Genomic DNA, 26533 nt, shown 5'->3' on the forward strand with positions numbered 1-26533 from the left:
GGGTTCGCGTTATCACAACGCATCGCAGCCTTCGCTTGGTAGTCTGCGGCCAGTCGACGCCAGCCCAGCCTCTGACAGCCGTATGCACAAGCTTTAGGACGCCGGCGTGGCGCAGCTTGGCGCGCGGTTATCTCGTCAAAGGTAACGTAGCAGTTGCGGTCGCTGCTCATGCTCACGCTTTTCTTTTTGCTTGTGCTAGCTCACTGGCCTCGGCAAAAAATAGTGTAATGGCGGTTCTAGGACAGCTCCGACTAACCCCCAACTAATTCGTGTACGGCACCCCAACCCCCCTCAGCCGTACAGGAGGTAGCGTGGCAGTTGGCAGCTGCGCGAGTGTGAGCAGGTAGTTGTACGGCGGTCCGGCTCGGAAGCTACCGGACTGTAGTGACGCACACGGGCAGTTGATGCTAGTCGGCAGGCGCGCGAGTGGGAGCTGGCAGTTGAGCGCGCACGCGTGTGGGAAGCTGCGTCTGGGCACGGTGGAGCACGGCGGGTGTGGCTGTTGGCGCGGCGCGTGAGTGGGAGTGCATAGTCGTGCGCACGCCGTCTGGGACGCTGCGTGTGTGAGCTGCGTGTAAGCTCAGAGAGACGCATGGGGCTGACCCGGTTTCCATAAGCTGCCTCTGGGCGCACACGGTTTCACACGGTTGACAGTTGGGCTGCAGCGCGGGCGGGACTCGCTGGAGTGCATGAGAGTCGCTGGTGGGCACGCGCGGGCGGGGCGCAGGGGAACTCGGTGGAAACTCGGCGGAAATTCGATGGAAACTCAGCCGAGTCACTTGAGCTGGGACGCACTTCACGGTCGCACTGCAGTTCCGCAACGAACTGTATTGCCCAACACAGAACGTATGCACGACTCTCACGGTCCTAGTGCAAGTCGTGCAGAGCAAACGTCAAGTGTGCCCTGGCAGGCGAACCGTCCAATTGTTTGGCGTTGACGGGCGCATATCATTTCACCCCCCCTGAGTTCACAGAATCCATATGGATAGTGTCCGCCATGCTTCATAACATTTTAGGAGGGATCCGCTGAAGTCTGGGGTCAGTGATTTCCCCCATCTGACACGCGGTCAAGCACTCAAGCTGCATTCCTAGTCATCAAGCATGCAAAGTGCACAGAAGGCTCCCTGCGCGCTAGAAACGCGCCAACGGCTGGCGAAAGCAATCGCATGCAGCTGCTGCAAGCCTCTACGTTATTGTGTGTTTCTCTTCACGTAGAAGAAAATTTCCGTGCGTGAGGAGAACCAATTCCGACACACAGCACCACCTACCTAGAAACCCGGCGGTGCCTGACGACTGCCCCTCGCCACATACACTGAATACAAACAGCGTGGGCCAGCCGGAATGTGCGAGTTATTAGCCGTACAGCATAATTCTTGCTCCAAACCACCCGCCCACCCATGGTCGTGGCACATCACATTGGGTCCGTCGTATTAAACCTGAACACCTCAGCACCGACCCTCCATCCTTCGTCCGTAAGGCAAGCCGCAACCAAACCCCCGCACATGACTCGGATTCATCAGCGCTCGCCTGGTTGCGCACCCGCAGCCCTGCAGGCCGCGCCCACGCAGCTGATCCACTTATTGGACAGCAGCCGCGCCGCGCTTGACCGCTGCTGCGTAGGGCGCGTGAGCAGTGCACTCATGAACTCTTTGGCCGCGTCCGACAACTCCAGGCGCTCACACGCCTTCTCCACCAGTCGCCCGAGCTGGTAAATGTCCGACTCGCGCGTGTAGCGCCCGTTCACCAGCGTGACCCCCGTCTCCCATCCCATCAGCTGAAAGCCTGTCAGCACCTCCGCGTCCGCAGCAGCGCTGCACTCCAGGTCGATCAGGAACCAGCGGCGAGGCTCCCGTGCACAGCACGCCACGTTGTCCCAGCGCAGGTCCCGGTGCACGAAGCCCGCCTGCAGCGGGCAGGCACAGGGACGGCGTTAGCTGACACCTCGCTGGCCCGCACCGGCGTCAGTTGACAGCTTTCTTGCCGGCTGGCACACAACACGCCGCCACGCGTTAATCAGGGCGTACCAGTAGCTATTATCATCGATGCATCGATGGATGCATGGCAGCACATACCGACCTGTATGCGCACTTCCATATGCATAATGGCTGCTTGCGACGACCGTGCCCTAGCTCCGTAGCTCTTGAATGAGGCGGACCCACCTACCGCAAATGTCCCGCGGATGACCATGTACCCCAGCCAGCCGCACCTACCTTATGCAGGGCCGCCAGCCCATGAAGCAGACCGTGGATCATGTCCCGCGCCTCCATCTCATTGCGAGGCAGCGCGTCGCCGGAACACAGCCCCACAGGCGCCAGATCCACCTGCGAAGTTAGTTCGTGACCCATACGCAGGTGAACCAGCCCCTCATGACTCTGGACGCGCAGCGGGTAACCGCCACCCCCAGCTGGGCTGGTATTTACACACACACCCCAGCTCAATCACCGCAACGACATCGTGAGAACGAACTCACCGAGTAAGTGTTGTCTTCCTCGTCCGAGGGTCCTCGCACTGCGTGCACCAGGCCCTGCTGCCCAACAGTAGACCGGTACAGGCGCTGCATGTCGCTGAGGCTGACGCCGCACCAGGCGGCAAAGCGTTCCCACGGGACCACCCGCTTGCGCAGCGTCAGCTCATCGGTGCGGAAGTACCTGCAACAGCAGCAGGCCCAAACAAGCTCGCTCACAATCATGCCGTCGAGGTACTGCTGCCGCTGTTGCCGTTGCGGCTGCGTGCAGAACAACATTGATAACACACGCACAGCATGCAGATAGACTCACACAGAGCGAGTGAACCCAGCAATGGGGTGCTTGGCTGACAGCTCCTGGGCCGCGGGCAGCACGTACTGCGGGTAGCAGGCACGCTGCGCCTTCAGCAGCTGGTAGAACTTGACAGTTGCCATGACAGCCTGCAATTCGCACGGGGAAACAGCAGGGTCAGTGATTGGCGTGTCGTCCATTGTAGGAAAGCAGTAAGCAAGACCTGGCTAGGAGCACCGGATTGCTAGACCACAGGCATAGGACCCGGGGCCCACCCACCCGGGCGCGGTCGATTGGCTTGGTGAGGTCATACGTGGGGCTCATCGGGTGCGGCCTGGTCGTTAGGCCACCCTCGGCTAGGATGGCGTAGAACTGGAGCTTGGCACCAGCTGCCGCGAAGCAGGGCAGGTACTTGATGCTGCGGCAGATGGCGGACGTTACAGACAACACGCATGTACGCTCAGTGCGAGGATTGACACGTGTCAGGCTAGGCTGCTCAATCTTCTTCATCTTTTCGTCACATTTATCACAGGGGCACGCAAAGACCTTCCATATCTCACTTTCCATAGTAAAGGGGCGTCCAAATAGCGGTTTTTTTGTGCAGGTCATTGACTGCGTCATCCAAGAGGCCCTGTGCCTTGTCCTCCCATTTTGCCAGAAGACGCCCGCCGGCTTGGTCCCGCAGCACGCCATCCGGCCGCAGCGAGCTGCCGCTTGGTGATGTAACAGCTATCATGGAGCTCGAGTCCTGTTGATCTCGCTCCACCACCAACCCTGGAACCGATGGCGTTGAATGAAAGGAAATCCGAGCATCGAATCCAAAAAAATGTTGAAAGGCCATAAGCCTGAGCACCGCCAGCCATTCAAATTGTCACCCATCCCCAAACGTACCTCGTGGCGGCCCGCCCTATCTGCAACATCCCAGCTTAACCCGCCCCGCTCCTGCTTCGGTCCGCCCCTGTCCCTGCTTCGGTACATCCCTACCCGTCCCACCCCGCCCCATCTTACCAATGCATGATTTGTCCGGCAGCGCCACGTCCAGCGCTACCAGGAGACTCACAACCACTGTGTTCTCTATGTTGACCGTAAACATCTCAGTCGAACCCTGGACCAGCAGTCCCGACAGACTGTGGTTGAACGCACTGGCCAAGTCGCCCTTGGCGGCCGTGAAGTGCTCGTGGGGCGCGCTGGGCAACTTGCCCCAGACAGGGATGGGAGCAGCAGGCGGCGTGGTCATGAAGTTGTACAGGGCGTCCACTTCAGGAGGCGCCGGTAGGTCAGGACCAAGCAGCTGCTCGGCGAGGGCGGAAGAAGGGTCTGCGTGTGTTGGGCGATAGGGCACAAACAGTGAGGACGTGGCACAGTTGGCGCACTGCGTTGACGATGGGGCTGTGACGCGTTGTGAGCGAGCAGCACTGTGTCGGTCGATGCCAAAAGCTAAAATGGCCTCCATGCACGCGCCCTCGTCCCCTCCCTCAACGGCATCGTGGATGTGCTCACTGGCGGCCTCAGGCAGCAAGCATAGGGCAGGAACTGCACGTCACTTGAGAAACAAATCCGCCCACCCACAACGGAAGCAGTAGGTCCCCGCAGCTACCATACTACTGCAGTCCTCTTCTGAGATGGACTCTTTCACCAAGGCCATGCGTGTATAGACCACAGGTCCAAACGTGCATGCTCATTACAATGCGCCGCAAGAGGTGATTTCCTGGGTCAGCAAAAACACGAGAACCAACTCACGGCTGCACGAAAAAAGAAGCATTCGGGGAGAAAACGGGGAGAAAACGGAGACAAGAAAAGGTGGCTCTCCCTTGCAAGGGAAAAGTGGGCTGTGCCGCCACGCCACGTCCTCCGTCTGAGGCCGAAGGTTCCGATACTAGCCTCATCTCCCGGACATAGCCGGGGTCGGTTGGTACAGGCACCGCCCGCCATATGTGCCCAGTCGCGCCCAGCTATCAAGCACTAGTGCAGCAGGCAGCTTCGCCCCCCCTGGATCGCTTCGCTCAGGGGGCTCAGCCCAAAAATTAGCCGGAGAGACATGTGGTGGTCAAGCGTGTGGTGGTGGTGGTGGGTGGGTGTAGGGCTGGTGACGGTGGTGGTGCAGTCCAAATACCGTGCCAACCGGACGCCCAAATCAAACCACCCTGAACGCCCCCATACGGCACTGGCGCAATCATTACATAGCATAGAGGCGCTCGCACGCTTGCCATCCAGCCAGATTCTCCTCCAGTACGAACAGTGGTCTCGTGCCCCATGCGTCGCCGCACTCGCGCGCTGCCCCTTTCCTCCCCTCCCAACACCTCACCGTTCAGCTGCTCCTCTTCCTTGAGCAGTTGTAGCTTCTCCTCACGCAGCTGTAGCTCCCTCTTATGCAGCTGTAGCTTCTCCTCACGCAGCTGTAGCTCCTCCTCACGCAGCTGCTCCTCCCTCTTGCTCAGCCGTTCAAGATCCTTCTGAGCAGTTATCAACCTAGCCTTGCGCATCTGCAGCTCCGCAACCAGCGCCGACCGCTCCTGCTCGCTGATATCTGGACACTTGAGCTGCTCTGCTGTCTCGTCAACTTTTGCTTGAGCTTCATCCCTAGCTGACGTTGCGCTCTGCACTGCGTCCTCAGCCTTACGCACTTGCGCGTCGGCATCATCTATCTGTCTTGTGACGTGGTCGATCTCAGACTGAATGTCAGCGGAGTCGCGCACGCGTTTGGACATTTTCGCGGTGCTTGAAGTTGCTGTATCAAGGCAGACACAAGAAGTTGAAATCAGAACTCATACCATGCAGCGCAGATATTCAGCAGCAGTTCTCTCTGGACTCTGGCCGAGCTGGCCCATGGCCCAAGTCCTCATCGGAGGCCGAGACTTTAGCACCTAGCGCCTCCCATTCCTACGGCAATTTTCTTCTACTTGAAGAGAAACACACAGTAACGTAGAGTCTTGCGGCAGCTGCATGCGATTGGGCCTCTTTCCAGTCGATTTAGTGGCGCCCCCTTTAGAATGCTCCGCCGCAGTACCGCTGCCTTGTGGGATTGCAATAACAACACTAAATATACCAGGAAACAAATCGGGGCGGAGTAAAGCCAAGGTCGGATTTTGCGACCTGGTCGGGGACTGCCTTTCCCAAGGGGTGACATGCGGCAAACACCCAGCAAGCCAACTGACAGGCCTTCGTCGCTATTAGCCTAAAACAACAAGGTTAGCAAGCATTTAGCATCGCAGAGGAAGAAGCCCACTAAAGTCTGCGCCACTAAATGGCTAAAGTCCGCACTGGAAAGAGGCCCATTGCTTTCGCCAGCCGTTGGCGCGTTTCTAGCGCGCAGGGAGCCTTCTGCACGCACTTTGCATGCTTGATGACTAGGAATGTAGCTTGACCGCGTGTCAGGGGGCGAACCCGATGAGTGTCTTCAATTCAACGCCCGTCAACGCCTAACAATTGATGGTTCGCCTGCCAGGCCCTGTGTGGCCGGCCCCTGGTCGCTCTGCCCCCTTGCTTGGTGGTCTCGCCGCTTGATCGTGTGGGTGTGTCTGGGTGGTTGTGGTCCCTCGGCCTTGTCTTTCGCGCGTGCGGTGTGGACTGTGGGGCTCTGCCCAATGTCTAGGCTAGTACTGTGCCTGTGGCACGTGAAGTGGAGGCTTTGCCTTGTGTTGGGCCTTCGGGCTTGGATCAGACATGGCGTGGCGTGCGTGCGTCTCCGTGGCGTGCGAAATGAGTGGTGCCTTTGTTTGATTGGGCGGTCGGCGGACCACTGGCCTGTCCGTGCCCCGTCTTGCGGGAGTGTCACCACCAAAAGACCGAAAAGAATTGCAATTTTGCTGTACGGTTTGGCTTTGGCGGGTCACGCACCCGGGTGCCTGGCTTGGCTTCGACTCACAGTGCGTGGAGTCGCTGGACTGAGGGCCTGAGGGTGTGCAGCCAACCTGGTGGTGGTTTCCGGTCACAGGATGGATCCCCGTGGCTTATGTCAGTCCAGGGCACTCAACGCCCCTTCCACGCTTGCGGGGTCAGGCTGTCTGTAACATCGCAATCATAAAGGCACAGAGAAGAAGTGGATGCAAGTAAAAGAGCAACGCGCACGTTGCAGGCGCAATCCCGGTCGTACGCCATGACAGGCACAAAGGGCATGGAGCGTGAGTTGGCGGTGCGTGTTTGCGTGCAAGTCTGGATACGCGGTAGCAACTTAAAGAGGGCCCCTCCAGGAATTTCACTGGGAGCCCCCAAGCCTGCACTTGCTCCATGAACCATTAACATCATCTTTTGATGTGAGCCTAATGCTCTTACTGCAGTGCGACCGTGAAGTGCGTCCCAGCTCAAGTGACTCGGCTGAGTTTCCATCGAATTTCCGCCGAGTTTCCGCCGAGTTCCCCTGCGCCCCGCCCGCGCGTGCCCACCAGCGACTCTCATGCACTCAAGCGAGTCCCGCCCGCGCTGCAGCCCAACTGTCAACCGTGTGAAACCGTGTGCGCCCAGAGGCAGCTTATGGAAACCGGGTCAGCCCCTGAACTAGGTTAGACAGGAGCGCCGGCCTCCTCCCGTCGTTGCTATCGGCCGGCAGCTGCGGCCAGCCTGCTTGGAGGGTGGCTGGGTAGCTCGCATCGCAGGCTAGCTCGCAAGCGGCTGTTTGCTGCAGCAATGGTTAGAGGGGTTCGAAGCCTGAAGCGTTGCCAACAGGGCGTGCATATGGACGGCCAAGTGGTAAGTCGATAGGGTGGTTGTGCGCGCGGGCTGGTTGCAGACGGGTGCGGGGCGCGATGCGGGGCGCGCGGGTGTTTTTTGTCGAGGTGCGCTGCGGGCGGCAGCGGTACTAATGTCTTGCTTTCACCCATGGCAGACGCCATTGGGACAGGAAAGGTGTTGAGCGACATAAGAGCAAGGCCTAACGCGCTAGTGGGCGGACATGTGGATTGGGGGGGGGGGTTGTCTGGCGTAGTACAAATTGTTGGGACTTTGGATGGCATACACGTTTTCTGGGGTGGATGCATGACATGCAGGGTGCGAATCACCTGGGGCCCCGCAGTAGTGGCGCGCATGTGTAACAAGTCAAGGGCGGACGTTGCCACATGGAGGAAGAGAGCGCGGTGCCGCCTAGAAAGCGGTGCTTGCTTGCTCGCAGACCGAGACTGGCCGGTGTCGGCTCAGCGATCTCTGCTGGCACGCATAGGCATAGCTAAAGGATTGCTGGCTGTTTCGTGATGTGCGAAACGCGCAACGCGCGCTTGCGGTGCTGCGTTGGGGTGTGGATTGGGCGCCGGGATGAGCCAAGCACGACCACAACTGACCGGCCTGTTTTTGTCAGAGAGAGGCTCGGGGCCTGGCCTAACGAAAGCGCCGTGCGGTGAAGCTGGGCCGGGCTTGCAGGCGGCCGCACTAGGCAAACGCGAGCGGGCTGCGTATTGGCGTGCTGACGTGAGTCTCGCCTTGCTGTAGCTGGGCGCGTTGTTGCGAGGATAGGATACAGTGGGCAGGTCGATCGGCACGCTTATCGATAAGGCAAGAGTATGAACGGTCCTGGCAAATGCTTTTTGATAACCATCGCCTCTGACAACAAGGAGGTGGCTGCCTTAGGGAGGCAGGAAAAGGGCTGAGCCCTCCCCTCCCGGGTCGTTATCAACCCAGCCACCTTGACGCGGGCGCCTACTAAAGCACACGCAAATTGCACACGCCTCTATGTTGGGGGCCTTTGGCATCCCCGCAAATCCGGACGTGGCCGGTTGGGTGGGGTGCACAGTCCGTGCTAACCCGCAGCTAACAAACTAGTCACGTCACTCGCCGCCAATCGACACGTGCACCCTCAGCCCCACGCCCTGCTAGCGCCGTTCAGGCTCTCAGCCCGGCCCCGCCGCCGCCGGCGGCCATGGCGGCCGCTGCAGCTTGGTCGGCCGCTCGAAGCCCATCAGCTTCATCAGGAGGAGCACGCGGATCACGTTGGCGGCGGAGACGTCGCGGTTCTGGGGATGGGGAACGGGGAGGAAGAAGAGAGCGCACATGAGCTGTTTCAACCGTCAACCTGTCAATCAATCCGTCCCCAGTGCCCAGCCGTCCCCGCACATGCACAGGGAGCCCTGCGGGTAGCGAGGCAGGTTAAGGCGGGAATGTGATTATGTACAGGGGGTTGAGGGCCTGCACACGAACCGGGGGGCCTCACGCCTGCTCACGCTGCCGCTGACGGACTTACATAACAGTGGCCGAACCCGGCCCCCCCGCCGGCTCTTCATACTCTTGGTTTCATCGCTCCGTTCTTCACGTGAACGGCTTACACCCCCCCCCCTCCTCCCGCCGCTCCATGTAGCTAGCAACCTGCTTAACCTGCTTGCTCCTTCATTCTGCGTCGCCATCAAACATTACGGGCCTGACCTCTGCCACCCGGCTTTGATGCCACCCGGGTGCCACTCCCCAGGGGCTCGGGGGGCTCAGCACCAAAACCTTCTGCCTCAGACGGGAGAGTTATGGGCGCAGCGGGAAGGACCTTTTGTCTCTACCTAGAAGCTTCGGATTCCCCGCCAGATGTGTAGAAACTTCTTGCGATTCTGCGAATCGTGTTGAGGGGGACGGACTGTCAGATGTGCACAAAGTTTGCGTTACACGTCTCGGCCTTGCCGAGTTAGCAATGGCCTGGCACAGAGCCATCCACTTGCATGCGTCTGCCACACCCCTCACTGCTGAACTGCTCACTCAAACTCCGGTACCAATCACCACCCCTATTGACTGACACAACAATGCCAACAACGCGATGCATATGCTTGAAGCGCCCACACGTCCAGCTCATCGTCGATGACAGCTCACAGAAAATCAACCACGGAGTCCGACTTATTCATTGCACCGGCGCAGGACTGGCTGCCGTACGTAGGGCCCCCGTTGCGCCTCGGCCACAGCTAGCAGGCTAGCACGGCACGCCCAGACCAAGCCGCCAGCAACGAATGGTCATGCCCAATACAAAACGCATGCACGTCTCTCGCGTCATCTCCCCACCTTTCTTCAGATCACCAGGATCCAGCATGCTCTGATAGAAGCGTATGGCGGCCACGCTTTGGATGGACCCTGTATGGACCCTGTATGGACCCTGTATGGACCCTGTATGGACCCTGTACGCGCTTGCTAGATGCTAAAGTCCCGCCACTCACGCCAGCCAGCGCTACACAACCAACGGCCTGAAACACCGCAGGAGCCTGCCAAACCGCCACACTACGGTAATCCCTATGCTAAGCTATCGCGTGCCGGGCTTTCTCGCCCCGGTGCCGCATTCCAAATGCTAGGGTCGTCCACGAGGAAGACCAATGTGCACTGACGCCATGTACACCATACTGGCGCCAATCCATCAAACCCATGCCCCCACACATATGCATTGGAGGTGACAACAAAGACACATCTGTACCAGCCAAATCCATACCTGCCCAAATCATGCCCAGGCCTATGGCGACAGCGCCGCCGGTGAGCGTTTGATCTGCATCCATCTGTACTCTGTGGTTGCCACCGTCAAGCACGGCTGAACGCGTCCAGCGTCTTGGGCCGCAGGCTCATCGCCGGTCCATGGATTCGCGTCCCGGCCACAGCGGGAGCCTGTGCCGCCAGACACCGCCCACCAGGTGTTCAGTCAGTAGCCACAGCCCAGTAAACAAGATACACACAAGTGCACGACATGTGCTCAGTTCACCTGCAGGCCCCTGACCAAGCATCAGCCGGTCTCAGTCGGTGCGCCGGCACCGCTCCTCCGCCGGCTTACACACAAGGACCCAGCCATAAGGGCCGAAGAAGCGATCAGCCATCCTGGGAAATACATGCATGCTCAGTGCCTGTTCGCCACCAGCAAGTCAATAGGCGATTCCGCGCTGCCCCGCATTATTATGAATACCCCCGCGCCGGACACCACGAAATCCCAACCAACCCCGTGTGCTGAAATTCCTTCATAGGGCTGCCGTTACCACTCGCAGCAGCCGCAGCCCTGATGCAGCCATGCCATTGCCGCATTGCCGCCTCCAAAAACTCGAGAGCAACAAGGTTGGAAAACATTGATCGCCAGCCGTTGTACGACGGAACCCAGGGATACTTGATCACCGACGCGGAACATGAAGCCATGCACAGCCATGCGCCCTGCCTCTGCGGCAACATCCACCACTCCAATCCAATCCTGCTGAGCGATTCACGGCAAATCAACGCACGCCTGCTGAAAGGATGCTTCCTTGGGACCTATCCTGCTCTCGCTCCACTTAGCTCTACCATAGGGGGGCCTAGTGCTTCTGGCATTTATCCATATCAGTTCCACAGCGTAGCGACGACGAAAGGGCGCCAATTGCACAGCATCTCCTCATCTATCTACAGTAACTCTTTTTTTCTTCGCCTGCTTCTAGGAACTGTCGACATGTAGAGGGCTTCTCTAGGGCTCGCACATTATTGTTGCATCAGCAGCCACCATTGCTCTAGTGGCTTCGCAGGCAACCGCATCCTCAAATGTCTCGCCTCGGCTTTCTCTATTGAGGATGATAAAAGAAAGAGGCGCACTTCCTGGCAGCCGGCATTGCTCACATGTGTCGTATCTCCTGCTCAAACGATTGCAATTTCCGCACGATCTGCGGTCAACGACGAGAGGCGGGACCGCGGTTATAGGCGCACCGTATTGCACAATGGCAGTGCAGTATGAATGGGAACACAGTGCGTAACGCCTACGACGCCAACATTCCACCAAAGCGGCAATCCCAGGCAGCACCCAGGTACCACCATTTATAGCCCATTAGGCGCCCAGACACCAACTGACCTGGGCGAACGTGGGCCGCTCACGCGGGTTGAACGCCAGGCAGCCGCGACCCAAGTGGACCAATGCGGCGTGCGCATCGGGCGGCCAATTGAGCAGCTGCTCGCCGGAGCACACAGCAGCCATGATCTGCAAGAAGCCAGACAGAGCACAGCATGGCGGCAAGCAACAACAGTTCGTCAGCACGAGAATTGCAGGAATGCGTACGATTGACTGACGCGCAGCTTGTGTTTGGACAAGCCGACAAGCGCACAGTCACAAGCAGGGTAGCACACACGTCAACCGCGCGCGCCGCGCACGCAGCAGCCGCACACAGCAACTTCTGCGTTTGGTGCGGGTCTCGTTTCCTTTCGTTGTCTAGCATACATAGATACACTGCCCGCAACGCAGGCACACACCGCGCGCCGCCTTCCGCACCTGCACGTGCATGAGCCCCTCGTACGGCCGGCGCCCCGTGACCAGCTGCCACAGCAGCACGCCGTACGCCCACACGTCACTGGCCTTGCTGCGCTGGCTGCGGTTGATTAGCTCGGGGGCCAGGTAGGGCACTGTGCCGTCCAGGGCTCCGTGCGGCCCCGCGTCGCCGTCGGCGTCGCCGCTGCCGCCGCCGTGTGGGTCCATGCCCTGGCCGCTGACGGTGGGCTCGACGCCGCTGCCGACCGCGTACAGCGCGTTCTGCGGCTGCGCCGTGTGGTGCATGACCCTGCAAAGGCGAGGGCCGCAGGCGGCGGGCGCAAGCAACCGCGCAATCCGTCAGCTTTACTTGCGGGGCCCTGGCTAGACTTCTGCTGCAGTGACACACTGCCGACGGGAGAATGCTTTAGAACATAGAGCAAGTGTCCTCACCGTGACAGTCCAAAATCGCTGATCTTGACGATGAAGCCGCGCTGGTCCTGTCGGCTGCTCTTCATCAGCACGTTGCCTGCGCAGTCAGTCAGGTGCGGCGACAAGAGCAGAGTTGAGGGATACGTGCTGGTGCGAACGATCAAGCCTTGCACGGAGGGAGTCACGGCCGAACGCATCAATGTGTTCTGCGAGCACGTGCCCCGGGGCGCGTTCAACCGTGGCAGCTACACCCAGCCCACCACCCGGGTCGCACGCGCCCATGCACACACGGCCTGGCTCTCGGGACTCTGCCCCCCTCCCGGCCTCTGCCCAGCATCCCTTCAGACCATCACTCACCCGGCTTGAGGTCGCCGTGGATAATGTTGTTGACGTGCAGGAACGCCATCCCCAGAGCCACCTCCTTGGCCGTCGTCACCAGCGCGCGCAGCGCCGCTGCCGGCGGGTAGCGCCCGCCGCCCGAGAACGGCGCATACGTGGGCGGCCTCGACACCTCTCCGGCGTACATGCCGCCCGCACCGCTGCCAGCTCCGCCCGCGCCGCCGCCTGCGCGGTCAAGGCTGCCGCGTGCTGAGGCAGCCACCTTGTTCAGCAGCTGCTGCAGGCTGCCGCGGTCGCACTCCTCCATCACCACCACCACCGCCAGCTGCCCGTCCCGCGCCCCCAGCAGCTGCAGCACGTGCGCCAGGTTGCGCGCGCCCGCCGCCGCGGCCTCGGCGTCGCCGTCGTCGCCCGTCATGACGGCGCTCTTGGGCTGCAGCGGCCCGCTCATGGACACACTGCTGAGCCCCACCGCCATGCCCATGCCCATGCTGCCCATGCCCATCGCCACCGTGCCGCCGCCCGCCAGGCCCGCCATGTTCATGCTGATGCTTGAGCTGTGCGCCATGCCGCCGCCGCCAACGCCGCTTGCGGCGGCGGCGGCGCCGCTGGCGGCGGCGTAGCCGGCGGCGTAGCCGCCGGCATAACCGCCGGCGTAGCTGCCACCCGGCATGCCGCCGCCACCGGTCCCGGACGCGCCGGCGGCGACGCTGTTGACGACCATGGGCACCCCCATCGCCGTCACACCCAGCATGGACCGCTCCGACAGCAGCCGGCTGCCGCCGTAGCCGTTCGCGCCCGTGCCAGTGTAATTTTGGCCGCTGCCGCCGCCGTTGCCCGGTCCGTGCGCGCCGCCCGGCGCGCCGCCGCCCAAGCCACCTCCGAAGCCGCCAACTGCGAAGCCGCCGGCCAGGTAGGCTGGCTGCATGGAGGGCGGCAGGATGCCGCTGCTTGCAGGCGAGCTGCACAGCTGGTAGTGCGGCTGCGATGACGACAGCGGGCCGCTGGGCATGCCCATGAACATGCCCATGTTACCGGCGCCCACGCCCACCACGCCTGACGGCAGGGTGGGGCCGACGGCGCCGGGCGGCACGGCGCCTGCGGTGAAGGGGCTGCCGGCAGTGGGCAGCGGCCCCTGAGGGCTGAATGGCATGGCGCCGGCAAAGCCGCCCACGGGTCCGTTGGAACCGCCCATGCTGCCGCTGCCGCCGCCGTTGTGCAGCGGACCGCCACCGCCGGGGCCGATGCCGGCAGCGCCCGCACTGCGCTTGCTGGCGCTGCGGGAAAAGGTGCCCGGGACGGGGCTGGGGCCGCGCGGGTATGCGTCGGGCGAAGTGAACCGTGCGCCGGCCGCGCCTGTGGCGGCGGCAGCGGCCGCTGCGGCTAACGCCGCACTGGCGGCATGGGCCATGTTACTGGGGCCACCCATCAGAGCGGGGGCGTAGCCAGGGGCGTGATACCTGGGAAGACCCAGTGGGCCAGGCATGACGCCGCCGCCACCAGTGGCAGAGCGTGTGCTGCTCTGCGTGTTGAGCGCCCCGGCCGTGAGTCCTTGCACGTTCGCGCCGCTGCCGGAGAGCATGGACGCAGCGCCGGCAGAGCCCGCAGCTGCAGCAGGGGCGCCACCGCCGCCGGCACTTGCACCGGCGGAGGCAGAAGCGGACGCGACCGCCGTTCCGGCGCCCGCCGTGCCGCGAGGCGTGCCAGGGACCGACTCCGGCGCAGTGCTGCTGGTCCGGATCAGATGTGGCCGCGAGCCGGAGGCAGAGGCAGGCGCGGAGAAGGTCACAACGGCGGTGGCCACAGCAATGGCTGAGGCGCCGGCGCCGCTGGTGGTGTGGGCTGGGGCTGTGAGGCTGATGCCGCCGTCAGTCGCAAGCGCAGCGACCTCCGTGGCAGGCACCGGCGCTGCTGAGGCCTGGCCCGGCTGCACGCCGTTGGCGGACGCCACAAGGGACACGGTGTTCGCGCCCTTGGCGGTGGCCACCTCAGCCAGCAACGTCACGCCGCGCTCCGCCTGTGTCGGCGCCCGCGACTCAACAGTGGCTTCCTCCTCCGCCTCCTCTTCCTGTTGCTGCTGTTGCAGCCCGCGCGCCTGGTCCGACTGCGGCACCAGGTCTTGCTGCGACTGCTGCAGCCGCGGCCCAAGCAGGGACGGCCGGCCGCTGCCGCCGCCGTTGGACACGCTCCTGCTTGCCAAGCCGCCGCCACTGCCGCCGCCGCTGCTGACTCGACCAAAGCTGGTCCGGCCCAGATGCGACGGCTGCGCGCCCGACTGCGACGGCTGCTGGGGCTTGGATGAGCGGCGGTGCAGTGACTGCGACAGCTGCCGAGCCGGCAAGCCCGCGACCAGGGACAACGGCGCGGAGCAGACACCGGAGCCTAGGGGCGATATGTCGTCCGCAAGGTTGGCGCCAGCCGCTGTGACGGCAACGGCCGCGGCAGACGCCGCGTGCGCCTCCACCGCCGCAACCATGGCCCCTACCCTGGCCCGCGCCATCATCGACGTCGTCGCCGCCGCGCCGGGGCTTATCGCCGTCACGCTGGACGAACCGGGGCTGGCCAGGGCCCCCGACAACGTAAAGTTGGTCAAAGACCCTCCGGCGCCGCCCGCCGCCGCGCTCCCCGGCCCGTTGGTCCCGCTGTTCAGCAGGATGCCGGCGGCGGCGGTGATGCCGCCGGCCAGGCTGGCGCCGATGGTCGTGTTGGAGTTGTCGTTTGCAGCGCCGGCACTCGAGCCCAGTTGCATGACGCCGCCCAGCGCAGCCGTCAGCGACCCCAGCGGCGCCGTGTTCTGCTGCGAGGTGCACAGGCTGGCGTGGGGCTGCGGCCCCGACGGCCCGTCGGACGCGGATACGAGCGCCTCCGGCCCCGACAGCCGCTCCTCACTCACCGGGCCCAGCAGCAGCCGAGGCAGCAGCGACTGCGCCGCCGCGCCGCCGGGCGCTATCGGGCCACCACCGCTAGGGCCGCCGCTGCCGCCGGCACCAGCGGCTGCCGCGGCCGCGGCGGCGACCAGCGCTGCGGCCTGCGGCCCGTCGCGCCAGCTGCGCTGCCGCATCAGGGCCTGGCCCCGCTGCGCCGCGCTGCTGCCGCCGCCGCTGGCGTTACTGCTGCCCATGCTGCCCATACGCGCCAACATGCCCACCACATCTGCGTGCGTCCACGCGCCCGCGCTGCCGCCGCCGCTCCCTGACGCCGCCGCGACGCCGTCAGGCGTTACTGGGCTGTTGCCGGCACCGGGCCCGGCCGTGCCGCCGCCCCCGCCGCCCGCGCCGGGGGTGCCGCCAGACGCAGACGATATGGGCGCGGCCTGCATCTGCACCGCGCCGGCGGTGTTGATGCTGTAGGGCCGGCCACCTATCATGCTCCATGACTCCAGGATCGCGCCAGCAGGGTAGTGCTGGTAGTTTGGCATGGTGTTGGAGCCACGCCGCATGGTCACGTCCTGCACGCTGCCCGGCAGAGAGCTAGCCAGGGTGCCCGTCGACGTCGGCGCGTTGGTGACGCAGTGCGTGCTGGTGTCGAACATTCCACCAAGAGCCGGTCCACCCGCACCGACCGGGCCGCCGGGATGCGTGCCACCGCCCGTGCTGGCGGCGGCGCCGCCGCCATTGGTCGTGGTGCCGCCGCCACCGGTAGTACCGCCGCCGCCACCCGGGCCGCCGACGCTGCTGTGCGCCGCCAGCAGCGCCGAAGGCACCACATCGGTGCTGAACGAGTTGCTGGGTCCCGCAGGCCGCAGGAAGGTCACCGGGGCCGCGGCGCCGGGGCCGCTGACGGCTGCGCCCACCGCCACCGGTCCGGTGCCCGCACCCGCAACCCACGACCCCGGCGCCGGCGGGTACATGCCGCCCGCCCACGCGCCGCTGATGCCGTACGTCGCAGGCGAGGCATTATGCGTCGTGAGGCCGCTGCCGCCATTATTCACCATGCCGAAAACGCCAGCGGTGGCGGGCGAGTACGCGCCGCCGCCGCCGCCGTACGGTCTCATCATGGCGGCGCTGGCGGCGCCGCTAGCGCCGCCTCCGCCGGTCCCGCCAATGTAGGGGCTGCCGGCGCCGCCGTCACACAGGTACTGTGCCGCCACTAGCGTGTCTGCCGTGATGCGCCACACGTTGCAGTCGAAGGTTTGCACTGCGGGGAGGAACGAGTGGCCAGGCAGTGAGTGCGCGGTCGGCTGGCGACGGAATCCAGAAGCCATGCGCCCCTCCCTCCTGCGCATGCCGCTTGCCACTACCGCCCCGCCCCGCCGCCTAGTCCCCTCGCGGCCTCCTGATGGCCACCTCGCGGTCCCCGCTATGCACCCACCTATGTTGGGGTGGCATGACAGCGCCTTGCACAGGAACACCTCTGTGAGCTGGCTGCTGAGGTTCTCGGTGCTGGCCGCCAGCATCAGCTTCACCGCGCACGTGCAGCCGTGCCACAGGCCTGCACAGAGGCAGCACAGGCAGGCAAACGAACGTAGGAGTGAAAGCCGGGGAGGCGAAGCGGCGGCACAGGGGCTGGACGCACAAAGAACAGAACCGGCATGGGATGGAGATGCGGCATTAGGCGCCTGCCACTCTAAATAAAGCCGCAGCGGGAGCGCTCTCTCACCCCGGTACACGACGCCGTATGCGCCGGCGGAGATCTTGCTTTGCGGCGACACGTGCGCGCCCGCCGCCCACAGGTCCAGTGCCGGCGCCAGCAGCCCCATCTCCAGCGCCGCCTGCTCGCCCACCAGGCCTGAGCAATGGGTGCAGGGGGAGCAGGCGTGGGGAGCAGGCGTGGGGAGCAGGGGTGCGGGAGGTCAGGCAGCGGGCAGACGGATGGCCGGGCTTGTGGCAACTGTCCAGGTATCGCCTCAGCCTCAGCACCATAAGGCACCACAAAGAACAATTACAAAGCATCTCGCAGCACATTACGGTAGCTCCAGCTCACCCGTGTGCGGCATGGTCACGTCCGCCAGCGAGTTGGTCTCTATGGGCAGGCTCAGCACACTGCCCGCGCCGCTGAGCGACACGCGCGACGGCAAGATGCTGCTGCGCGGCGGCGACGGCGGCAGCCCCGGCGACGCGTACGCCGCCGCGCCGCCGCCCGCCATGCCCGGGCCGGTGCTGCTGTGGTGACCCGGCGTGCCGCCCAAGCCCATGCCGCCCATGCCCATGCCGCCATAGACGTAGGCGCTGCCGGGCCGCGGAGACAGGCCGCCCGAGTTGCGCGCCGTCGACAGCGCCAACGACCGGACCGACTTGCCGTCCATCACGTAGCCGTCGCCGCCGCCGGCGCTCTGGTCCCCAGCGGGCCCGTAGCCGTAGGCGCCACCACTGGCGTATGAGTACCCCAACAGGCCGCTCACGCTGCCACGCGCCATGCCGCCGGCGCTCTGCGGCTCGGCGCCGCCTCCTCCCAGCAGCTGCAGCGGCGCAGAAGGCGTGGGGTGCAGCGACGATGCGGCCGACGCGCCCTCGCCGCCCGGCCCCACGGCGCCGCCGCCTAGGTTCATGTGCGGGTACACGCCGCTTGGCAAGAAGGCGTTGGGCGGCAGCAGTCCCGCGGCCGCCAGCGCGTCGGGCGTGGCGGAGGCGCGTCGGCTGCCGCCGCCCCCCAGCCCGTACGCATAGCCGCCCATGTAGGACCGCCGCCCTAGGGTGCCGCTGTTGCCGCCACCGCCGCCTCCGGCCCCAACCGGCAACGCTCCCGGGCCTGGCATCATGCCCCCCGGGTAGACGGCCGAACGCGAGTGTGGGAGGAGGTTGAACGCCGGGTGCGAGCCCGGCTGCCCCGCGAAGAACTGATGATGCGAGTGCGAGTGCGGGTGCGGCGGCGCCAAGGGCTGGTGCGGTGAGGCGGGCAGCCCGCTGTGGTAGCCGTACACGCCTGTGTGCGAGGTGCGCGGCGTGTGCGGCGGTGCCATCGGAGCCGACGTGGGCGGAGAGGTAAAGGGTGAGGCCGCGATGTGTAGCGGCGGCGGTGGGAAGCCTGGCCGTTGCGCGCCCTGCGGCGGTGGTGGTCCGTACGGCTGTTGGTGCGCCGGCGGCTGCAGGGGCGCAGAGGAGGGCGCGTGAGCCGCGCCGTGCAGCATGCTGTGGTGGTCGGGCGTGCGGAACTGCCCCGACGAAGGCTGCCGCGCTGAGGCGCTCGCCTGCGGCAGCGGCTGCCGCGGCCGCTCCGGTGGCGAGTGCTGGGACGCGGCTTTCACCGGCGCCGGCGGCTGCGGCCCCGGCCCTGGCCCCAGTGTGTGGCTGGCTGGCACCGGCCGCATATCAACCGGCGAGATGGCGCCCGCAACAGTACGCAGCGCGCCGCCCAACAACGCCACCCCGCCGTGCGGCAGTCCCGAGCTCACAACCCCTGGCCCCGCCCCTGCTACGCCGATGGCCCCCGCAGCCGAGTTGGCGGCGGACGCGATGGGCGACAGCGGCGACGACGCGTCCACGATGTTTGAGGCATCGCTGCCGCGCGGTGGCGCCAGCGCAAGCAAGCCCTCCCGCCCCACCGCCCCAAACACCAGCGCGCCACCACCGCCGCCGCGGCTGGGGCCCGCCCTCCTGCCGCCTCCTGCCGCTGCTGCCGCTGCCGGGCCGCCCGCCGCATCCGTTGCGTCCCCCGGCAGCCACGGCGCATTCGACAACGGCAGCACTTCTAGCTCCGCCTGCGCCTCAGCCTTTGCGTCAGCCTCGACAATACCTCCACCCACAGTCACGCTGCTTGGCACACCCGTGGCGGTGCCCGTGCCGGGACCTGTTCCAGCTCCACCGCCGCCGCCGCGGCCTGGCGCACTGCTTAAAGACGAGCCGTCGGCGGCGCCAACGCCCGAGAGGGAGCTGCCGATCTCAGGTGAGACCATGCGGCGTGCGGCGGCGCGCGCCGCCGCCGTGCCGACGAGCAGCGGCGACAGCGGCGCGGGGCTGCCGGCTACGGCGATGGTGGGGAGGTCAATGAAGGTGCCGGAGTTGGCGCCGCTGCTGGGCTGCGCGCCCGCCACGCCGCTGTTGGAGGCGTTAGCGAGGTTGACGTTTCCAGAGCTGGCGGCGGCGTGGGCGTTTGCGACCGGCACCGACATGGCATAGCTGCTGTGGGAATACTGGTAGGCCACTGCGGCAGTGGCGGCGGGGTAGGCGCTGTTCCCGCCGCCAGCCGCCCCTGCCATTGCCGCAACGGCGCCCGCAACCCCCGCCTCCACCTCCAAGGTTGAGGGGCTGAGGCGAAGGGAGTTGACGCTGCTGACCTGGCCCACGTTGTTGAGGGTGAGGGTGGCCATCAGCAGCGCGGGCGCGCCGCCCACGGCGCCCCCGGCGACACCATCCGGCAACGCGCCGCTGGGGCTATGGCTGGGGCAGCAGCTGTCAGCGAGGACGGAGCTGAGTGCGCGCTGGGCGCCGTGAAGAGCAGCTGCCTTGCCAGCGCCCACCTTCAGGCCCTCAGCGGTATCCAAGCCCTGGACGCTGCGCAGCCCGCGAGCGCCACCGGTCCCCCCAGCTCCGTCGACCACCCCGGGATGTAACTCGTCCGCATGCTCGCTGCCGGCACCACATAAGCAGAGTCGCTGCAGCCAGCCGCGCTTAGCAGCGCGGCTGGGGGCCCGCGGAAGTGCTGTGAGCGCATGATGAGGATGAACCCCCGGCGGGGGTGCCGCACCCCCGCCGGGCTCGGCCGGCGACATCGTCAGCTACCTTTCATTCTTAGTTGGCTCTGCGCCTGAAGAAGGGGTACAACGCCGGCATGCGAACTCTCAGGACCGATTTCACGCCTTCACTGTACTGGGAAAAGCAGTCGGCCCCGAGCGATGCAATATAGTGCGATATGTGCTTCAGCGCACCTGCCAGTGGAAAGGCTTCTTCAGGCTTTGCCTGTCTTTTACAGACTCCTCTGGGCTCTGGCTGCTGCACCCCACCGTGTTATCGCACCATAATTCTGGAGATCCAATGAAAAACTAGGTTGCTGGACGCGAGACGCCAAGTGATGGCGCCAAGTTGAGGAGAGAAGTAAGACTAGGCCTTGCGACCTAAGCAGCCAGGTCCTAACGTATGATTCCAGCGTCAGGAAGAGTTGATAAGTTATAATATTACTATAATAATGAGCACATGTGTGCGATTCTGTTGGTACTTGCCCAGGTGACGACAACGATTGCTTGCGGTGAAAGGCCGCGCCGCGGCGCAGACGCGCGCATGCGGTCATCAAAGTCATCAAATAATTGTGCTGATGGACCATAATGTCTTAGCGCTGGGTGTCAGGTGCGACTTCAATCGACGGCCAGAGCCGTGAACGACACAGGGAAGCACACCAACTTGTGCGGAAACCCTACCCAGCCGATTCCAGCTTATACTGCAGCAGCGTCCCGTAAACTATACGCAAATTCAAGGCACCTCAGGCACGACATCGCTCGAACGACACAACGAAACCCTGAACGAAACCACCGCATCGTAATGTCGCCACTGTGCTTGATTTCCTTGGTGTGTATTCTAGCTGAGACCAAACGCACAGCGATACGACGAAACCGCCGCATCGTACTATGAGGGGGGCTACTCAAACTCGACCCCCTGTGCCTCGCACATATGCTCCAGCGCTGCCAACAACACACAGGCGGTCGCGCTTGGTAATTGCCCGACGGCCGCCCGTGCACCCGCCAGAAACACCGGCGTTGCTACTGCCTGCACCATGCTTGCGCCAGCGCCAGCTGCATTTGTTGTGACGGGCGCAATTGCCGCCAGAGACGCTACCAGCTGTTGAAGCACGGAAAGTAGCGCCGCCTGCAAGCAAGAAACAAACAACAGCAGTTGTCCCGGCTGCTAGCTCAATGGAGGCAACTGTCACGAATGCGGGCCGGAAACCCGAAAACAGCACGCGCACCGCTTCCAATTCCCTACAAGCCAAAATGCCCCCCCAGTACTCACACGAGCCCACAAAACAAGAAATGCTCTTGGACCCTTACGCACCTGCCACACGTCCAGCCATCGGCCAGCGCTGGGCTGCTCACCCGCCGCCGATGCCGCGGCAGCCGTGGTCACCACCCGGCTCAGGTGGATGAAGAAGAGCGCCAACATCGGCGCCAGACCCGGCGATAACGGCGGCACTGCCACCAGCCGCGACGTCAGCAGCGCCAGGTGCGTGGTGCACCGGTCCGACGCCGCCGCAACCGCGCCTGCTACAGCCTCTCCGCACGTGCCGGCAGCAGTCCCATCAGCATCGTCCGCTGCAGCTGCGACTCCCCCTGCCTCGGCTGCCTGGCTTCGCGGCGCACTGCCTGCAGCGGCGCGTGTCAGCATGTCAATTGCGGCGCCGCAGGTGAGGATAAGCGATGCCGCCACCGCAGACCGCATGCCTACGGAGGCGGTGGACGGCGGCACGGCGGCCACAGGCGCCAGGGCCACCGCGGCTGCCTGGACAGCCGCCTGCACCTCGGCAGCCTGCGCCTGCGCACCAGCACCCGCAGGCTGTGTGCCTGGTGTCGCGGCAGAGCACAGGAGCGCCGCCAGGCCGCCCCGTCCGCCGGTCTGCAGCTGCAGCAGCAGCGGGGGCGCTAAGGCGAGCAGCAGTCGCCGCGCCTGCTCCACCGTGGCAGTGGGCAGCAGCGCCGCTAGCGCCGCCGCCAAGCCGTCACGCAAGCTGGCCTCTGGCAGCTGCGACACGCCCCGCGCAGCCGTCGCGGCCACGTGGCGTGCCAGCGCACCTGCGCCAACGCCAGCAGTCGACGACGGCAGTGCCATTGACGCGGTCCACGACGTCCAAACCTCTGCGTCAGCCGCGTCACCGGAGACTGCGGAAGGCATGCCCTTACCAGCATCGCCACGTACGTGCTCTTCCCCATGGTCAGCAGCGTCGGCGTCTGCCGCCGCCTCAATCAGCGCCGCGTGCAGCGCGCTGGTGTGGAAAGGGTTGGCGGCCGCAAAGGCGAGGACGGGCAGCAGCAACGCCTGCACCGCATCCGTGTTCGCAGAGCGCAGCGCGCGCGGCCGCCAGGCTGCCGGCGCCGCCACACGCGCCGCAAGGGCCCGCACCTGGGCCCTCAGCCCAGCGGCGACCGCCTCTAGTTGCACCTCCGTTGCGTCGCGGCTGCCATGTGCAGCATCCGAGGCTGCAGGGCCGCTCCCTTGCTCGCCGGCGGTATCTGGGTTGGCGTCGCCATCCGTGTCATCATCCTCGGCTCCGTCTTGCGCGTGCGGCGACGCCGCTTCCAGCACTGGAACCAACACAGACACAACGCGCCTGTTACACGGGATCAGAAACAGTGGCCGCGGTTGGTACGTGGTCCGAAATAAAAGCGACATGGTTGCCCAGGAGCACGTGGTGGCCGGGAGCCGGCGCACGCTGCAAGCTCAAGCTCCTCTACTCCTCAGTCCTCACAAGACACCGCATACTCACATGGGCATCACCTCGACGCCCCTGGCGAGCGCCTGGAGCTCCCGCAGCACCCACAGCTGCTGCCGCGCCGGCGGCGCCTGCTGCCGCATGGCGGCGCCGCCACCAGCTCCGTACAGCACCGCACGCACGTGGGCTCCGTACAGTTCCACAGTGCGCTCCAGTACACTGCCCGTCGCTTCGAGCACTGCCGTGTCTGCACGGCCGCTGGCATCAACCGCAACGTACTGCTTCTGCAGCACCGCGGCGGCGGCCAGCAGAATCACCGCCGGCTGCGCCGCTGCAAGCTCAGCAGCAGGCGACCAAGCAGGCGCCAGGGCGGCCACGGCAGCGGTCCCGCCGATGCCTCCTCCTCCTGCATCCGCTGCGGCAGCAGACGCGGACGCGCCAACGGCGATGGAGGCTGCAGGCGCGGCCAGCGGTGTACCCGGCAAGCCCAGCAAATGCTGCGCCAGCTGCAGTGCTGCCAGCAGCTGCAGCTGCCCGCCAGCACTGTCCGGGTCGCCGTCAACGCCGGCGGCAGCGGCGACCTGCAGCAGCGGCGTGACCAGCTGCGACAGCACCTGCCGCGGCGGCGCCACGCCGGCGCGCGCCAGACCCTCCACGAGTGCCAACAGCGCGCGCCGGTCACCACCGGTGCGCAGCAGCCGCGGTGCATCTTGCATCACCTCGCGCAGGCAAGTCATCAACACAGAGGCCCCGCCCGCCGCCACGACCTGCGCGGCAGCACTGCACGCCGCCGCAGCCGCGGCGCTAGCCTCGGCAGCCCCAGCCGCAGGCGCAGTGGCTGTAGCAGCCAGGCTGCGCAGCAGCTGCAGCACCCACGGCTGTTGCCCGGGGTGCAGCAGCCCGTCCAGCACCAGCCGCCGCACACACGTGGCGGGCGCCAGCACCGCGTATGGCAGCATCTCGCGCGCGGCTGCCGCCAGGTGCTGCGCCTCCGCCGCCGCCGACAGCGCGCGGCCCGTGGCCTCCAGCGAGCCCCGCACGGCGGCGGTGCGGTTGCTCAGCGCTACCAGGCCGCGGCCGGCGGCGGACTGCAGGCTGGCGTCGGCGGCCAGGCGGCTCTGCAGCCTGCGCAGGGGCGGAGATCAACTGAGATTTAGCGCCAGGCAAGCGGTTTAAACTGTAGCTTGCCGCTTAGCATAGCACGCTCGTGAGTAAAGAAGCATGTCGGCAAGCAAGTTGCTTACCGTGCAAAGGTGGAACCAGCGACAGCCACCGCCTGCAGCGCCGCCTGCTGCTCTGCCGCCTCCACGCCCGCCACACACTCCACCGCCAGCCGCAGCACCTGCAGCTCCAACCGTCGCCAGCCGCCGTCAGCCGCCTGCCAACGGCCCTCCGACCATGCACCCGCCTCCACCTCCTCTGCCTCTGCCCCCGCTGCAAGCGACTCCGCCGCCGCCACTCCGCCCTGAAGCAGCTCCAAGAGCGCCAGGGCCAGCCGGAAGGGGCTGAAAGGGTCGGGCCCGGCCGCCGCCAGCGCCCGCGGCTCCCGCACAGCCACCAGCCAACTGGCCATGCCGGGCGTGAGCAGCGCAACGGCCACCGCCGCCACCCGCTCCACCACCGCCGCAGGCCCAGCGCACCGGTCGTCGACGCTGTTGACAGCCGTTCCTATCTGCGACCTCGATTGCTGCTGAGCGGCGGACCGCACAGCGGAAAGCAGCGCCGCTGGCAACGGGCCCCCGGTTGTGGCGTCCCTGTCGCCAATGGCGGCGGCGCTTCCTTGCTTGGGCGCGGCGGTGGCTTCACAAGCCGTGGCTAAGAACAGCCACTTGGGAGCCATCTCCCTGGCACAAGCACCGCCCCCTCGCGACCGCCAGCTTCCGTCTGACCCGCCAACCCCGGTCTCCGTGCCACGGCTGCAGACTGCCAGCCGTGACCACACGTCCTCCTCAGAAAGCTCCCCTTGCCCCGGCCCCCGCCCGCGCCCCCGAGCACCTTTCGCGACGGTTACGCTGCACGACGGCGCCTCAGCGGTAGCGCTACTGCCTTCAGCAGCCGCGGCAGCCATGGCAAACAGCGAAATGCGGCTGCGCAGCTGGATCACTAACGCGTATGGCAGCAGCAGCGGCTTCTGCTGGTCTGCCAGCTCCTCGTCGCCCTGCCCCTGCTGCTGGCCCTGCACCTGCACCTCCATGTGCGCGGCCATGTGCTGCCGCGCGTGTTCGTCCAGCAGCGGCAGGAGGCCATCGCGCAGCGGCGGCAGCAGCAGCGGCAGCAGGCTTGATGCCTCACCCGACGCCGACCCCGCCTCCGCCACAATGAGCTGCTCCTGCCAGGAACACAGCGCCTCCTGCAGCGCCGCGCACGCCTCCGCCGCCCACGTGTCGGCGCCTCTTGTTGCTGCTGCTGACGCCGTCGGTCCCTCCGCCAGCGCCCTTGTCAGGGCCGCAGTCAACACCACCAGGCAAGGCAGCCACTCCGCGGCACCCTCCACTGCCTGAGCTGCCGCGCCCCGCACAGTGGCCGCCAGCTGCAGTAGCATTCGCGGACTGCCCGCCAGCCGCCGAGCACCCGACGGCGGTGCCGCCAGTAGGCCCGCCGCAACCATCCCTCCCTCCCTGTCGTCCTCGTCCACAGAGCTAGTTGCCCGCAGCAGCGCCGCCGCCATGCCCGGCGCCAGCGCAGGCGCCGCCGCCATCACCCGCGCCGCTACCTCCGCCGCCACCTCGCCATCTGGCATCCACGCCAGCAGGTCAAGCAGTTGCTGCTGCCAGCCCAGCGCCGCCGCCACGCACCCGTACACGCCCACTGGCAGCGGAGCCGCCGCCTGGCCCGCCGCCGCCGCCGCAAGCCCGTCCCTGGCCACAACCATCAGGCTCGCCGGCGGGGAGCGGCTGCCCGACAGGATGTCGCGGCAGACGCCGCCGCAGTCCTCCAGCAGGCTGGTGGACAGCAGCAAGTAGTGGTGCAGCAGCGCTGGCACGTAGGTGTCGCCGAGCCAGGGAGTGGCGCTGGGGCCGCCCAGGAGCGCTGCGTCCTGGCCCTTGGCCGCCGCGGGGCGCGGCAGCCGGGCGCACACCTGGGCCGCCAGTGCTCGCAGCTGAGCCGCCGCGACCGCCGCCGCTGCCGCCTCCCTGCCGTCTTCCAGGTCGGCTGGCTCCGGCTCCACAGCGCCAGTGGGGATACCATGCTGCTGGTCCTGACCCACGTCCACGCCCGGGACAGTCGTTGGCGCGGCACCAGCAGAGCAGGTGCTGACGGCGCTCAGGGTGTGCCGCACGCACAGCAGCACCCGCTGCAGCCCCGCCTGCAGCAGCTTGGGCACCGCGTCGCACGGCTGCAGCTGCTGTAGCGCCGCCGCCAGCGCCGCCTGCTCTTGCTGCTGCCGCCACTGCATTCCCGCAGACACGGCGTGCCCACCAGCCCCCCCGCCGCCCATTCGCCGCCTCGACATGATTATAGCCCGCGCCTAATCTCACTCAAACTTGTCCCCGCTGTCGAGTGCTGCTGCTGTTGCTGCTGCCACTCGTTCTCTGAGCGCTGCTCTCCTCGTGCGGCGCTCTGGCTCGGAGCCAACGCCGGC

The 26533-nt window shown here is 65.6% G+C and overlaps 3 protein-coding genes across 3 annotated transcripts; all 3 read right to left on the reverse strand.

The window, feature by feature from the left end:
• Positions 1-752: 752 nt before the first annotated feature.
• Positions 753-5782, reverse strand: CHLRE_06g303100v5 (uncharacterized protein). Its single transcript, XM_001691211.2, has 8 exons — positions 5062-5782; positions 3765-4073; positions 3317-3530; positions 3036-3174; positions 2778-2905; positions 2471-2648; positions 2211-2321; positions 753-1903 (listed from the first exon to the last, which is right to left on the reverse strand). Exons 1-8 carry the CDS (start codon positions 5462-5464, stop codon positions 1517-1519), a joined length of 1869 nt encoding a protein of 622 aa, XP_001691263.2. The 5' UTR covers positions 5465-5782; the 3' UTR covers positions 753-1516.
• Positions 5783-9313: 3531 nt separating this feature from the next.
• Positions 9314-20632, reverse strand: CHLRE_06g303150v5 (uncharacterized protein). Its single transcript, XM_001691209.3, has 9 exons — positions 20462-20632; positions 17581-20340; positions 17257-17385; positions 16969-17088; positions 12676-16794; positions 12340-12415; positions 11911-12196; positions 11497-11622; positions 9314-11311 (listed from the first exon to the last, which is right to left on the reverse strand). The coding sequence occupies exons 2-9, from the start codon at positions 20303-20305 to the stop codon at positions 11264-11266; spliced, it is 7629 nt and encodes a 2542-aa protein (XP_001691261.2). The 5' UTR covers positions 20306-20340; positions 20462-20632; the 3' UTR covers positions 9314-11263.
• Positions 20633-20686: 54 nt separating this feature from the next.
• CHLRE_06g303171v5 (uncharacterized protein) lies at positions 20687-26482 on the reverse strand. Its single transcript, XM_043063650.1, has 4 exons — positions 24195-26482; positions 23005-24075; positions 21579-22848; positions 20687-21392 (listed from the first exon to the last, which is right to left on the reverse strand). Exons 1-4 carry the CDS (start codon positions 26402-26404, stop codon positions 21165-21167), a joined length of 4779 nt encoding a protein of 1592 aa, XP_042924356.1. The 5' UTR covers positions 26405-26482; the 3' UTR covers positions 20687-21164.
• Between the last annotated feature and the right edge of the window lie 51 nt (positions 26483-26533).

The sequence above is a fragment of the Chlamydomonas reinhardtii genome, chromosome 6 (assembly GCF_000002595.2).
Source record: "Chlamydomonas reinhardtii strain CC-503 cw92 mt+ chromosome 6, whole genome shotgun sequence".
Taxonomy (NCBI): domain Eukaryota; kingdom Viridiplantae; phylum Chlorophyta; class Chlorophyceae; order Chlamydomonadales; family Chlamydomonadaceae; genus Chlamydomonas; species Chlamydomonas reinhardtii.

What these genes read in the sequence shown, in the direction of transcription:
- CHLRE_06g303100v5 (XM_001691211.2), bottom strand. Translation starts at nt 5,464, where the DNA reads ATGTCCAAACGCGTGCGCGACTCCGCTGACATTCAGTCTGAGATCGAC. An exon ending in GGAAGAGGAGCAGCTGAACG is followed by an intron (nt 4,074 to 5,061) that starts GTGAGGTGTTGG and finishes CAACACACGCAG; the next exon opens with ACCCTTCTTCCGCCCTCGCC. An exon ending in GGCTGGCGGCCCTGCATAAG is followed by an intron (nt 1,904 to 2,210) that starts GTAGGTGCGGCT and finishes TGCCCGCTGCAG; the next exon opens with GCGGGCTTCGTGCACCGGGA.
- CHLRE_06g303171v5 (XM_043063650.1), bottom strand. Translation starts at nt 26,404, where the DNA reads ATGTCGAGGCGGCGAATGGGCGGCGGGGGGGCTGGTGGGCACGCCGTG. An exon ending in GCTGGTTCCACCTTTGCACG is followed by an intron (nt 24,076 to 24,194) that starts GTAAGCAACTTG and finishes GCCCCTGCGCAG; the next exon opens with GCTGCAGAGCCGCCTGGCCG. An exon ending in GATGGCTGGACGTGTGGCAG is followed by an intron (nt 21,393 to 21,578) that starts GTGCGTAAGGGT and finishes TCTTGCTTGCAG; the next exon opens with GCGGCGCTACTTTCCGTGCT.
- CHLRE_06g303150v5 (XM_001691209.3), bottom strand. Translation starts at nt 20,305, where the DNA reads ATGTCGCCGGCCGAGCCCGGCGGGGGTGCGGCACCCCCGCCGGGGGTT. An exon ending in ATACGGCGTCGTGTACCGGG is followed by an intron (nt 17,089 to 17,256) that starts GTGAGAGAGCGC and finishes GCCTCTGTGCAG; the next exon opens with GCCTGTGGCACGGCTGCACG. An exon ending in AGGGGCTCATGCACGTGCAG is followed by an intron (nt 11,623 to 11,910) that starts GTGCGGAAGGCG and finishes GGCTTCTTGCAG; the next exon opens with ATCATGGCTGCTGTGTGCTC.